General features: G+C 36.4%; 1 protein-coding gene across 13 annotated transcripts in view; it reads left to right on the forward strand.

Annotated features, from left to right (window-relative positions):
- The window catches only part of SGCZ (sarcoglycan zeta), a 321,764-nt gene that overhangs the window by 240,834 nt on the left and 66,564 nt on the right, over window positions 1–14,366 (forward strand). For 4 of the 13 annotated variants that reach the window (XR_014945429.1, XM_085545378.1, XM_085545377.1 and 1 more), the window contains one exon: window positions 6,832–6,923. The exons of the other annotated variants lie outside the window; for them this stretch is intronic. Coding sequence is in view for 3 of the 4 variants with exons in the window: in XM_085545378.1 (XP_085401504.1) it covers window positions 6,894–6,923 (30 nt within the window). In the remaining variant the exon portion in view is untranslated. The remainder of the gene's footprint in view (window positions 1–6,831; window positions 6,924–14,366) is intronic. 13 annotated transcript variants of the gene reach the window in all.

Below are 14,366 nucleotides of genomic sequence, written 5' to 3' on the forward strand. Positions count from 1 at the left end.
CTAATGTTGCCAGATACTAAAATATTTGCAGTTGCAGCAATGAATGTATTAATTATTAACATATCATTTTCTTTTTTCATTATGTTAGGCATTGCAAGATATACTGGTAACATTCTTTTCTTACAAATCTTCAATCTGTAATTCATTTAGTCAACTATAAAAAAAATAAATGCTGACAGAGTAATAATTATTGTTTATAGATGTATGTAAAATGCGTCGATATATAATATGTGTAGATATATATGTAAAATACTGAAGTTCTACTTTTGTCATTTTACATGCTATGTAGCAACTTTTTTGGTACTCCAAAGAATTTTTTTATTTATTAAGTAAGAAAAAAATATGGAAGCATTGTTTATTTTGGAATAAGGACAGTGTTTGGGCAGTGTCCTACTGCCCTGCATCCAACAGTGATAAAAAAGAACAACAAAAAGACTAAGATTAGTTGAAAGCATTACTGACTTGAAGAGCATCTTCATGAAAGTAATTGCACAATGTAAAATACTTTCAAGTCTTCATTACAAAGCGTGTGTATTATTTTAAATTTCAACCATAGCATCAGTGTCCAGGCCACTGATACATCAAATGTTTCTGTAATAAATTAGACTTTAAAAACTCAACATTGAGATTCTGCTTTATTTGGTAAAGTTTAAAATTAAGCATCAAGAAAAGTTTAAGATGGCAATTAGATCTACATTTTCTAAGGGCAAATCTTCAAGCTATAGAAAAAATCTCAAACTAGAAAAAGTAGTTCTGTTTGATGTTTTTTGTTTGTTTGTTTTTTGGTGGGTTTTTTTTTGTTTTTTTGTTTTTTTTTTTTTTTGTCTTAAAGACACCAAGTGTAAATAAATTTTTTAGAAATTCAGAAATTTAGAAAATTTAGAATATATTGGGAAGGACATCAGACATAAAGAAAACTCACAAGTAAAGCAAGTCTTATAACAGAAGCAGTGAACATGTTAACATCCTGTACTGGAATTGGTAATTACAATTTCAGCATTATGATTGTAAAAGAAACATCTGGGGATTTACAGTAAAGCTGGCTCTTGGGCTTCAGCCAGAGACTCATTAGTACCCTCAGCTGAATTCAAATCAGTTGTTCTGCTAAGAAAGTAACTGCATTTCACAAAGTTTGTTAATGTAGGGTGGCAATCTGTCATGCACAATTCTGCCAACAGCCACTACAGTATGTGCTCTTGCAGAAGTATGTGGTATATTATGTGCAAATATAAATGGTAATTGCACTAGCATGGGTGCAGGTTGGTGATGGTGAAATGGTTTTTGGTCTGGAGCCTAGCTAATTTTCATTAGTAACAGTGAAATATCTGTTGGCACTTCAGTAGTGATATACAGGAAAACTGTCACAATGATTTTTAGAAGAATGGAAGACACTAAGAGTACAGAATGACTATAAATGCTTTTATTTATTTATTTATTTATCTATGCTAGAATTGGGGTATAAATAAAAGATGTCTTAAAAGGATTTCTCACTGTGTTTCTCCATAGGTATGTGCTTGATCAGAATATCAGAAACTTCTTTCAAATTTGTGATAATTCTTTTTGAGTAAACTGCACATCTACAAAATCCCCGAGAAAAATCTCCTTGATACCTGTGTTGTCATTTTAATCAAATCTAGGCCCTTTGAAATGTCAGTTAACTCTCCTGGCAGGCTGAGCCAAAGCACTTGACACAGAAGACTCAGAAAGTGAATCAGCTTTTTTGCATCTACTATCCTAGAAATAGAAAATCAGTATTATTATCCAAATGTGAAGTACTGTAGCATGTTCTCTTAAAATGCAGGTGCTGCTTCTGTATTAGTAAGATACATCCCGTAGTATATGGTAGTGTTTTGCAACACTTATTCATATCAAAAGTATACTAATTTTTGGAGTATCTTCACCGGATATTTATTACAAATAAGGTAGATATTACATTGGTCTTAAGAAAGTGAGAAAAAATACGAATACTTACTGCAAAGTTAAGGTGGAGAGAATACCCAAAAGCAGCTGATATGAGAATGAAGTGGTGCTTCTTTATCTTACATTCACGGGACTTGATTGAGTAGTGGGGGGGAAGTACATAGAAAATACCAGTATGTTGGTGGGAAAGGGTAGACTTTATATACTAAGCTATGGCACCTGCTGTTCACTTTTTTTTCCTCCAATTTATTGTTCTAATGATTGACAAAAAAAAATACTTCACAAATTTTCACACATGCACAGAAATTTGATATGAATATCTAAACTATTTTCTGTGGAATATGCAAAAGGCCACGTTCATACTCTCCCAAGATGTGCTTTGTACCTTGTTTTTAGGACTTTAAGCTATTTATGTACTTCATACTGCTAGAAGAGCATTAAGAACTGTTCTCAGCTACAAATAGAATCAGCACCAGTATTTTTGTATTTCTGTACATTTCTATGGTTGCAGCTGTTGATTAGTCTGGACTTTTAACTGGATTTCTGCAGTTTGGTGTGATTTCTGATACAATATTGGAAGTGACACCTGGTGAGGATGACATAGGTGCTTTGTGTGTGTTCAGTAGCCTAAAACGATAACTACTGCTGTGCAGGAAATTTTGTCACGTGAGTGTATTACAGGAACAATAACAGGCATTAATCTCTTTGAGTTTAGTACTCAGAAGTAAATATCCCTGTACTACCATATTAATTGGTATCTTTGATCACTTTACAGTTAGGGATGCTGTATTTCACCCCTGTCCTTATGTTTTAATGGGATGAGAACCTTGAGGGCACAAGTCATCTCCTTACCTCCCATGTATCTCAATTTCTACATAGGACCCACCTGAGCATATATTGAGAAAATCTATCTGGTATGCATGACATTCATGTCAAGATCTCAAGTTGTACTTCATAATTCAGAATGAATTGCAGATGCATCCTGCATAATATACCCTTGTTTTAAAATTCCTCCAAATGAATAAACCAAGTGGAACAAACACGGGAATCATAGTAAATAAACATAAACCAAGATTTAATTGTGTGTGATTCCCAGCTGGAAACTAATGCTTTTCAGCTCTAGCCTGATGAGATTTTCCTGTCCAGGTAAAAATGTCCAAAGTCCTTCAGAAATTGAGACGTCCTAGGGCAGGGATGAAATTATCCTTTATGAGAAACTTACTTAAAGTCAATTAAACTGAGATTACCAATTTTTTCTATGTGCTTTTCTCTGTGAAAAGATGGGAGAGATTTAATTGCACTCTTGGCTCAAAATTCAGCTCACACAAAACATTTGCTCCCATATCACTTAGTCCTTAAAACAGGCTAAACCTAGACCAAGTAATTGAATATACTAAGCATGTGAATGCTTCCCATTTTGTATGACATTAATTGAAGGTCAATAAACACTTCAACTCTTACATTGATATTCTGCATATTTTCGATTTTATAATATTTTCCGTAGTATTTTAATTTTAATTTTTAATATATATATATATAATATTTTAATATATATATATTTTAATAGATTAAGTGAAAATTTGCTCTTGAATGTAAATTCCAGTAAATTGCTTTTTTTTCTCTGTAGCTGGACAGACATAGAACCTCAGAATTTAATCTTCATCTTACATTCCTTTCAAATGTGAATCTAACACAACCTCCTATAATCCATTCTATCCCATCAAGAATTTCAGTTTTCATTAAGAGCGTACTTGTAAGGAACATCTTCTGGTTTTCTTCTGCTACTTTCCTTTGCATTACATATGCGTTATAGCATGGTCTTGGTATGTGTAAACCAGCTTATTTTTCTGCAAAACTTAACTGGAATATGCTGACATTATCAACGTAGGTGTAAACAAAAAACAAAAGCAAAACAAACAACGACCAAAACACCAGAAAAATAGTAGGTACTTCAGCACCAAATGTTTCATTCGGAGGGCCGGGCCCAGAGAGTGGTGGTAAATGGAGTTAAATCCAGTTGGAGACCAGTCATGAGTGGTGTTCCCCAGGGCTTGGTGCTGGAACCTGTCCTTTTCAACATCTTTATCGATGACTTGGATGAGTGCACCTTCAGTAAGTTCACGGATGACACCAAATTGGCAGGGAGTGTCAATCTGCCTGAGGGTAGTGAGGCCCTGCAGAGGGATCTGGATAGGCTGGAGAGCTGGGTCGAAGCCAACATTATGAGCTTCAACAAGACCAAATGCCGGGTTCTGCACTTTGGCCACAACAACCCCAGGCAGCGCTATAGGCTTGGGGCGGAGTGGCTAGAGGACTGTGTTGAAGAAACGGACCTGGGGGTACTGATTGATGCTTGGCTGAACATGAGCCAACAGTGTGCCCAGGTGGCCAAGAAGGCCAATGGCATCCTGGCTTGCATTAAAAACAGTGTTACTAACAGGAACAGGGAGGTAATTGTCCCCCTGTACTCGGCATTGGTGTGGCCACACCTTGAGTACTGTGTTCAGTTTTGGGTCCCTCACTGCAAGAAAGACATTGCAGCCCTGGAACGTGTTCAGAGGAGGGCTACGAAGCTGGTGAGGGGTCTGGAGCACAGGCCTTATGAGGAGCGGCTGAGGGAGTTAGGATTGTTCAGCCTGGAGAAGAGGAGGTTCAGGGGAGACCTTATAGCTCTCTATAACTTCCTGAAGGGGGGTTGTAGTGATCTGGAGGTTGGCCTCTTCTCTCGTGTAATCAGTGATAGAACTAGAGGGGATGGTTTTAAGCTGCGTCAGGGGAGATTCAGGCTGAACATTAGGAAGTATTACTTCTCGGAAAGGGTAGTCAGGCATTGGAATGCACTGCACCACAGGGAGGTGGTGGAGTCACTGAACATGGGAGTGTTCAAGAAATGCTTGGATGTGGTGCTGAGGAATATGATTTAGCCTGGAAGTATTGGTAATGGTTGGACTAGATGATCTTCTAGGTCTTTTCCAACCTTGATAATTCTGTGATTCTAAAATTCTATTATAATTGCACTGTTAATGTAGGTAAAACCAATTTCTTTCTTCCACTAATCAAACTGTCAACATAGGTTTTAGCAGAAGTTTTAATTAATGCCTGCAGCTGTGATCTAGGCTATTTACTCTTCTCCAACTATGGTCATTAATTTCAGAGCCTCACTTCAAATATTGTGTGTAGTTCTGAGCTCCACAAAATATAAAGTAAGGTACTTGAGGGCATTAAATCTGGTAACAGGGCTGCTGCAAAGCACGTCCTGAGTAAGAGGATGAGGATGCTTGAACTGTCCTGTCTGGAGAAGTGGAGGATGAAGGAAGGCTTCACTGTTCTCTCTAACTCCCTGAGGAGGGTGGTAGAGGGAGGTGCTGGGATCTGCTCCAGAAACTAGTGGCAGTATAGCAATAGCACAAAACAGCACCAGGGATGGGTCAGACTGGACATTATGAAGAATATGTATTGTGAGTGTATCTCCTAGACAAGGAGTTGATGCCCCAAAGCTGTCAGCATTCAAGAGAACTGAGACAACGTCCTTAGTAATATGCTGTAACTTACGGTTACTTCTGAAGTGGTCAGGCAGTACTAGAAGATATTTACAAGGTCCCCATACCATTGCATTCATATGTTACCAGAATACATAGAGATTTTTTTTTATTTTTCCTGTACTTGTGTGGATAATTATTTTGATTTTGTTGTGACTACAGTTGTCCTCTTGATTACCTTAATTATTTTATGTGAGTTATTATTTACTCTGAAGTTCATCATAAATAGTAGACCTTAGACAGTAGACTTTACTTCCTACTCTGTCTTTTAACTAAGATCCATTCAGTGTTTTGGAAGAATCTTTGGTAATTTAATGTTTTACTAATATGTTTTTATACTGAACACATAGAATTTCCAGCCTAAGCAATGTGTTGCTTTGTCCTGAATTGTCAATAAAATTGAGTTAATAAACATAAGTCATTATTGCACAAAGCTGTGAAATTGACCAGGTATCTGCATAGCCTTCTGAATGTTTTTTTTTCTTCCAATGTAAGGCAGGAATAAAGGGTAAGGTTGATAAGACGCTTTGCAAGTAAACAAATTCATCTTACCTAGTCAGAGGTAAGCCTTTAAAGATAAAAGATTTCTCAGTGGTATTTCATACCACTTTTGAGACAATGGGGTACTGTTTCTAGGATTTATGTGAGTGCTTAAAATTTATGTCTTTATTCTTTTATTTGTTTATCATACTGCAATGGGTATAAAGCCTAGGAGAAGTGAACTGGGATTATTCTTTATTTCTGAAGGTCAGTAGGTTTGTTTGTTTGTTTGTTTGTTTTTGAGGATTTTGGAAAAGATGACCTCAGTGTATCAATTTCTTTTCTGTTAAACAGCAATAACAGCACTTTTCAATTTAGGAAGGTTGTAAGGCTGTACACTTCAAAAGATTGTGTGACCTGTTAGATTGTTAGGTGATGTGAGCAAATAATAACATCAGGTCCTAGTGGTACAAGAACAGTGTAAAGGAATATTAAATTATTATGAAATATTATATCTTGAGCATACTGCGATTATCATTACTGTGTGCTGCCCTCAATTGCTGTTACTACTGTTATTTTGGTTCTTTCTAGAAGATGAAGTTTACAAACATTATCTTAAGCTCATTCGTCTCCTTAAAATCATTTTCTATTTTGTTAGTACTAGTGAGACATAAATTCTGTGATGAGCTGTGATGCTTATTATTTTAATCAGAAGCTACAGAGTAGGTCCTAGCCTTATTTCATTGCTTTACTAAAACAGATTTGTTAATGAGGCTACCCATACAGTTTCCACATTAAAAATAAATAAATAAATAAAATAAAATAAATAGGAACTGATTTTTGTCCTGATTGGGAAAGAAGGATAAACAGTTTTGTTATAAATTGTTTCTAGCAAATGTCTTCATCCTTTGAGATGCTTCAAGAGCACGAGCACTAACACTAGCAATAGAGCAAATGAAGGTAAACAGCAGCAACACTGTCAAGGTAAGATAGAAAAATAGGAAGATATAATCGATCCTGCTTGTCTGAAATGTATCCTTCTACAACAGTGGAATCTCTGTGTATGCATGTACGTGAGTGTAAGTAGATACAAGCATATATGAAACAAAACACAAGTATAAATTATATTTTTTATATTTGAGTGACTTCTATAATTCAGGTTTTTTAAATAAGTGACTACTTCAGAAAAATTTGTAAAGATAAGTTTTCCAAAAGGAGTACATCTGATCAGTTGAGATATTTAATTATGTTAGAAACAGGGATTCTTTTTCATGAAGAAAATAAGTATTTGTGACTAGTGTTCCATCTCCTTCAACTGTTACTGTACTGTGGGATCATCTCTCAAATTTCAGATATTTCTTACTCTTCCTCTCTTCCAATGTAGATTATAAATTATCCTTGAAAGCTCCTAGCTTTACAAAATTACAGGAAATTCTAGTCATGGTGCATAGTAATTTCCTCCCTAATGCAATCCATTAGATCCTCCTGGACAACATGCTTGATCACATAAAGAACGAGCACATGATCCTAGACAGCCAGCATGGCTTCACCAGGGGAAGGTCATGCTTAACTAATCTTGTGGCCTTCTATGGTGGAGTGACGGCGTTAGTGGATGAAGGGAAGGCGACCGATGTCATTTACCTGGACCTGAGCAAGGCCTTTGACATGGTCCCCCATCACATCCTCATCTCCAAATTGGAAGGAGGTGGATTTGATGGGTGGACAACTCAATGGATAAGCAATTGGTTGAAAGGCTGCAGACAGAGGGTGGTGGTCAATGGCTCTGTGTCCAGGTGGAGGCCGGTAACGAGCGGTGTCCCTCAAGGGTCTGTCTTGGGACCGGTGCTCTTTAACATCTTTATTAATGACATCGATGAAGGAATGGAGTGCACCCTCAGCAAGTTTGCTAACGACACCAAGCTGAGTGGTGCAGTCGATACGGTGGAGGGAACAGATGCCATTCAGAGGGACCTTGACAGGCTGGAAAGCTGGGCTCGGGTGAACCTAATGAGGTTCAACATGGCAAAGTGCAAGGTTTTGCACTTGGGCCGGAAGAACCCCAGGCACCTGTATAGGCTGGGAGGAGTTGTCCTTGAGAGCAGCTCGGCAGAGAAAACCTAGGGTTCCAGATAGATGAGAAACTTAACATGAGCCAGCAGTGCGCTCTGGCAGCTCGGAAAGCAAATGGGATCCTGGGCTCCATCAGGAGAGGGGTGGTCAGCAGGGATAGGGAGGTGATTGTCCCTCTCTACTCAGCTCTTGTGAGGCCCCATCTGGAGTACTGTGTCCAGGTGTGGAGCCCTCAGTACAAAAAAGACATGGAGATTTTGGAAAGGGTCCAGAGGAGGGCCATGAAGATGATCAGGGGGCTGGAGCACCTCCCCTATGAGGACAGGCCCAGGGAGGTTGTGGATGCCCCGTCCTTGGAGGTGTTCAATATCAGGTTGGACAGGGCTCTGGGCAACCTGATCTAGTAAAGGTGTATGTTTGGTGGCCCTGCTAGGCAGGGGGGTTGGAACTACACGATCCTTGAGGTCCCTTCCAACCCGGGTCATTCTGTGATTCTGTGACCTACGGAAGAGGCAATTAAAAGAAGAGGAAATTATGTGCAAACCCTGTGCTTTTTAAAACTTGAATAGCATTAACTTAATTGAAATAGCCCAAGAAATGCACCAAATTTTACATATTGGTATTTTAGAAAAAGTGTACCGAATCTGGGCTGTATCAGTAATTGTATGAATTGAAAATATTACCAAATAGAGACATGACCATTTTCTATACCAAGTATATAAAATAACTTAGTTTTGTGGAATTCTCTGGGAGCTTGATTTTACTTAAACCTAATTAAAAAATCAAATCAAATATATAAAATATGTGTTTTCTAGTTCCCAATCCTGAAAGATTTGTGGTAAATACTGTCAGTGTTAAGACTATAGAAATGCACTTATCATTGGTGTACGTATTATGTTGCTAGCGAGATAAGTGAGATTTTATAAATTAGAAGAGTTTGCAAAAGTTAAGTGTATTTATGTTTGCATACCCAGTTTGGAAGGAATTTAAATCAATTCTGCAGATAAAGCCCTAAATAAGAATCTTTTGCATCATGTATGTTTTTCATCTTGGAATGAAAAATAGCGTATTAGGAATTATTCTTGATAGCATTAGTGGATTAGGAGTTTGTTGGATTGTTACTTGGTTTTGCTTTTGGCGAGAAGTAGAATATATCTCCAGCATTCTTTTTCAGGAGAGCTGTTAACTTGTAGTTTGTCACTGATTTTAAAATAAGGTGACTTTTGCAGAGAAGGGAATAAATAATGGATCAGTCTTAGATTTTGGTCAAAATACAGCTTTTGTTAAGTAATTAGTTTTTGAGGCCATGTGGTTTAACCTAGCAAGCAGCTAAGCAGCAAATGGTCTTTCACTCGCCTCCTTCCTTCCAGTGGGGTGGAAAAAGAAATTTAAAAAAAAAAAAAAAAAAAAAAGTAAAAATAAATAAAGTTCAATTCATGGGTATAGATAACATCTAAGACAGAAAAGAAGAGGAAGGAAAAAAAAAAAGATAATAGTAATGTTAATAATTATATATACTTAACCTTAATTACTATACATATGATTACTGCTGTTAAGTAATGCCTCCTATTTTATTATGTTGGCCCGTGACAACACAGGCAGTTGCTGGTGATATAGCACTAGACATTGAACCTTTCTGCCAATATTCTGTTACATTTTGTTGCCATTTGACAGCTGAGCTTCATTAGCAGACACTTCCAATTCATCTCAAACTGGTTCATATGCTGCCAAAATCTCATTTTCAGTTGGAGTGTAGTGGATCTTGGATCCTACACACCCTCAACTCCAAAACACTGGAGGTTCACCTCAAGCATTCAATGGGGTTTTCTGCCAGCAGCTCCAACTGGACAGAGAACATTTTTTATGATATGTCCTGCATAGTCTGGCCCAAAGGTAACTTCATGAACTATCTCCAGTTTAATTTATTCAAAGGATTGTTGCTTAGAACTTCCAATTTAAAATCATTCTTCTTCCAAATGATATCTTACTTGATAGTGAGGGTTTGCAGTCAGACTATAATCCAGAATATACATTCTCCAGGAGCCCATACCTAAGGAAACCTTGTTTTTAGTTTTTTGCTAGTTGGTGGAGGCAAGCAGTTATTTTATTTATCACAACTGTAGTGATTCCTAAAATTGGATCTTCATAGAAGTTGGAAGGGACATTTATAAGTCATCTAGTCTAACTCTCCAGCAATGAACAAGGATGTGCACTGCTAAATCAGGTTGTCCAGTGCTTGATCCACCCTTGTCCTGAAAGTCTCCAGGGACAGGGTATCCAGCACATCTCTAGGCAAATTGTTCCAGTGCCTCACCATCCTCACTGTAAGACTTCTTCCTTGTATGCGACCTAAATCTATTGTTTTAATTTTGAAGCCATTTCCCCTTGTTCTGTCACCACAGGCCCTACTGAAGTCTGTTCCCTTCATTCCTGTGGGTTGAATTTTCAGATGTAGTATCAGATGGAAGATATCAAATCTACATTAATTGTGCTAATACCATTGTAATTAATTCTAGTAACTAGATTACCTATTCTACTTTTTTTATTATTGTTTCTGGAAATGTTAAATACAGAAGTCTTGAGAATGAACCATGGAAGGATGCATCATGTTTAATTATTATGCTTCTTCAGTTCTCCCAATTTCTGCTACTTAATGCCTGATTCGGAACTCACAATATGAAAATTTAAAATAGCTTGTGGTTTTTTGTTGTTGTTGTGTTTTTGTTTGTTTTTAACTACATTATCTATTGTAGCAGTAGATGCTCTGTTTCTTTGTGATAATCTCTAATACTCTCTTAAACTATGTGAATTTCTGTGTACAAATATTGATTCTCTCAAATCAATAATTTGTTTTGTTAAATATATATTTATTTTTTAATTTGTTAACATTATGTTTTATTGGTTACTTTTTGTTAATTCGTTGGGACAGAAGAGAAATAGAATCCATAGCTTTCAAGATATTGTACACTATAATCTTGATTATGTTTTCAATTAAATTAGCTAAACTTTGAGTGGTCTAAGTTTAGAGAATTCACAAGAAGGTACATACAAATTACTGGTTTAAGCTTTAAATGTTTTTAGTTAATGCCCTTATTTTTAAATCTTTAAAATAGGAATCCTGTGTAGGCCTGTGTTTTTACCAGTATTTCCATACAATGATGCTAATAAGGTATCAACTTCAAAGCCTGCAGACAACAATACAAACAAATTGCCAGTTATTTATTCTGTTTGTGCTTTAATTTGAATGTGCTTCTTTCGATGTATTTGGATATATCTGCAGTGGCGCAGATGAAAAACCTAGCTATCAGTTAGTCAGCTGGTCCAACTCTTTCGACAGCTTCAGTGATATAACTGATTTGACACAAATTTTATAAACTGAAAAGCCGAAAGGATATTTAAAGCTCTGAAACACCTCTTATTTATCAGCCTAGTAACTCAAAAGAACAATAGTTATGATTTTAATTTAAATTTAACAAAGTAATTCTTAATGATACAATAAACTGCAGTGAGATTTTGCCAGTTGAGTAGAAATGCTTTTGTAACGAGGAGCCTGTATGAATAATACAGATTTATCAGGTTATGTTGGGCTTTACTTAAGTTCTTGGTAGTTTAATGTTGAATCTGAAACAAAATCAATAGCCAGCAGACTTTTAAAGATCTACTGAACACTAAAAGCCATGCCTTTTAAATGTGCTAGTTCTCCTGGGGTACCTTTGGTGCATCATTTTTACTTAAATTGAATGTCAACTTTGATCTCAAATACAAATAATCAGATATATCAGGAATGGTAGAATTATGTGTTCAATCCTGTCTTTGATTTGCACAATTTAAGCCTGCTGTCTCTTTTATCTTATGCAATTACTTTGCTTTTATGCTGATGTATTTCATTATTTCAGTGAGCAAATTTTTGAGTCACTGTTTCCACAGCAGCGTAATGCAGATTGCACACCTAGTCTTTAAAGCTTTTTCCATCATTTTTTATTTGTATTTACAAAGGGTGGGGGAGACAGTCAAAACAGTTGTGAAGATAAATTGGTGTTTTCTGACATAGAAGAAATGCTCTGAAATACTCTCATTATTCCAAGCTTTCAGGAATAATCTTTTTTAATATAGGTAATTCATAGAACCTCAATACCTTAAATACTTAATCAGAAAACTTAATCAGTAAACCACTTTTGTTGTAAAAATTCTAGTAATTAACACCTAAATACAGGTAATTAAGATATTTGGTTTCCTTCCCAGACTTTGTAAAAAAGTATTGTCAGTATCTTATCACTGGGACAGATACTAGCAAAGTCTGGAATTTTGTATTTTAAGGGCATGGAGCTGTTTCACTTGAAGTGATATTTTGGGTATTACAAGTTTTGATACCTATAAAAAATAAAAATATATAAATAAAAAAGACATACACTACTGTGCTTCTTGAACACATGTATGTTAATGCTAATTTCTTAGCTGTCCAATAGATAATAGTAATTTGATTCTGTGTAATTTGTGATTTGTGTAGTATTTTCTTTCTTCCCCTCTCTATTTTAGTTTTAATTATTCTTTACTGTTGGAAGAACAGTGATAGTTTATGAACACAATATTATAATAGAATGGCTTGGGTTAGAAGGGACCTTAAAAATCATTTAGTTCTGGCTACTACATCTAGCTGCCCGAGGGCCCCACCCAGTGCCATCAGTTATCCTCAGCTTCTCAGAGGAATCTCTTTTAGCATCTCACCATCCTATGAGTAAAAAATTTCTTAATACCGTCTAATCCAAATCTCCCCTCTTTTACTTTAAGACAGTTCCCTCTTGTCCTATAAGACCATGTAAAAATTGGGCCCCATCCTTACAAGCTTCCTTCAAGGACTGGAAGATTGGAGGTCTACCTGGAGTCTTCTCCAAGCTGAACAAGTGCAACTCCATTAGCCTGTCTCTGTAGCAGTTCTGGTCTGGTTCTCTGATAACCTTTGTGGTGCTTTTCTGGACCCTCTTCAGCAGCTCCACATCCTTCTAATGTTGTGCTCCTGTAATTGGAGCACTAACTTGGAGGAGTAGCACTTAAGTTCTAGGCCAGGTTCCAACTAAAATTTTGTACATTTAATGTAATCTTTGAAATGTTTTTAGCCACTTTAATATTAATATTTCCTAGAGTAAGTGTGTGCAACTCTTATTCAGCTCATTGCTGTAAATGCATTTCTATTCACTTTATTCATCAGAAAGTGATTCTTAATATCTGGATTACAAAGGATGACTTATCTTCTCTCCAGACACAGTTCCCAGCTGATTAAAAGTGTGTCCTTGAATCATTATAAACTATTCTCACTTTTTGTCTGCATGGTGTACTCTTCCATTGTATAACGTTTGTTCAGGGCGACAGCAATCATCTCCAGACTCAAAAATTGATAATAAATGCAGTGTGCTACTGTGTTTCAGGCAAGAGAGACTCGGTTAATATTTTCGAATCTTTGCTATAGAAAGCAGTAGTTTATTTAACTCCGTCAGATGATCTTTCTCCATTTTTCCCAAACTGAGTTTGGAAGGAATGCAGAGAGGAGAGTACAGGGAGGGAAGAGGCTTTGCCTGTTTACTCTAAAAGCCTATAAAGCAGATACACTGCCACTGAAATTATCAAACTCCATTTCCAGTGTTTGGTAGGGTAGAAAAATAAGCTATTGGATCTAATCATCATCTGAAGCTGACATAATAGAAGGCCCCAGTAGGGATCTTCTTACTTCAGGAAAAGATTACCTTAATACCCTGCAAAGAGTCTCAGTCTGTCTAAGTAATATAGCATTGTGAATGTGTCGGTGTCTGCTGACAGTATAGTATCATTGGAGGTAAACAAATTAGGTTTAAAAATTTTGAACAGACTTTAACAATCAGTATGTTGTTAGCTTTAGGACTAAAATTTTTCAGAGAATTTGGGGATTTAAAAGTGTGTTTCACAGCTATTTTAGATGTTATGTAAGTAAGAAAATCAGGATGCTGGAAATTCTTTTGCAAGGTTAGAAACAGATAGATCTAGCAGGTTTTATTTGAGGGAAGAGGAACTGAAAGGAGTATGTATATCTTGTATATAAATAAAGCAAACACTTCTTATTCGAATTTAAATTTAATTTAATTTATTTAAAAACCAGACAGACTTTTCTGGTATATTAAATGTGAGTCCAGAGAAGAAAAATATTTAAAAATGATACATGAATTAATTCAGAAGGTCTAAAAAAACCAATGTTTGCATTTAATCCAGTGTGGTAGGAAAAGGCCATCACCACATATGTGTAGTGAATCCAGAGATGTAAATGTGATTGCCATCGTCCACCATCCCTGATGGGTTCCCATGTGTTTACAAAGAAATGAAGCATGGATC

The sequence above is a fragment of the Coturnix japonica genome, chromosome 4, assembly GCF_054131305.1.
Source record: "Coturnix japonica strain WE chromosome 4, WE-NBRP24, whole genome shotgun sequence".
Classification (NCBI taxonomy): domain Eukaryota; kingdom Metazoa; phylum Chordata; class Aves; order Galliformes; family Phasianidae; genus Coturnix; species Coturnix japonica.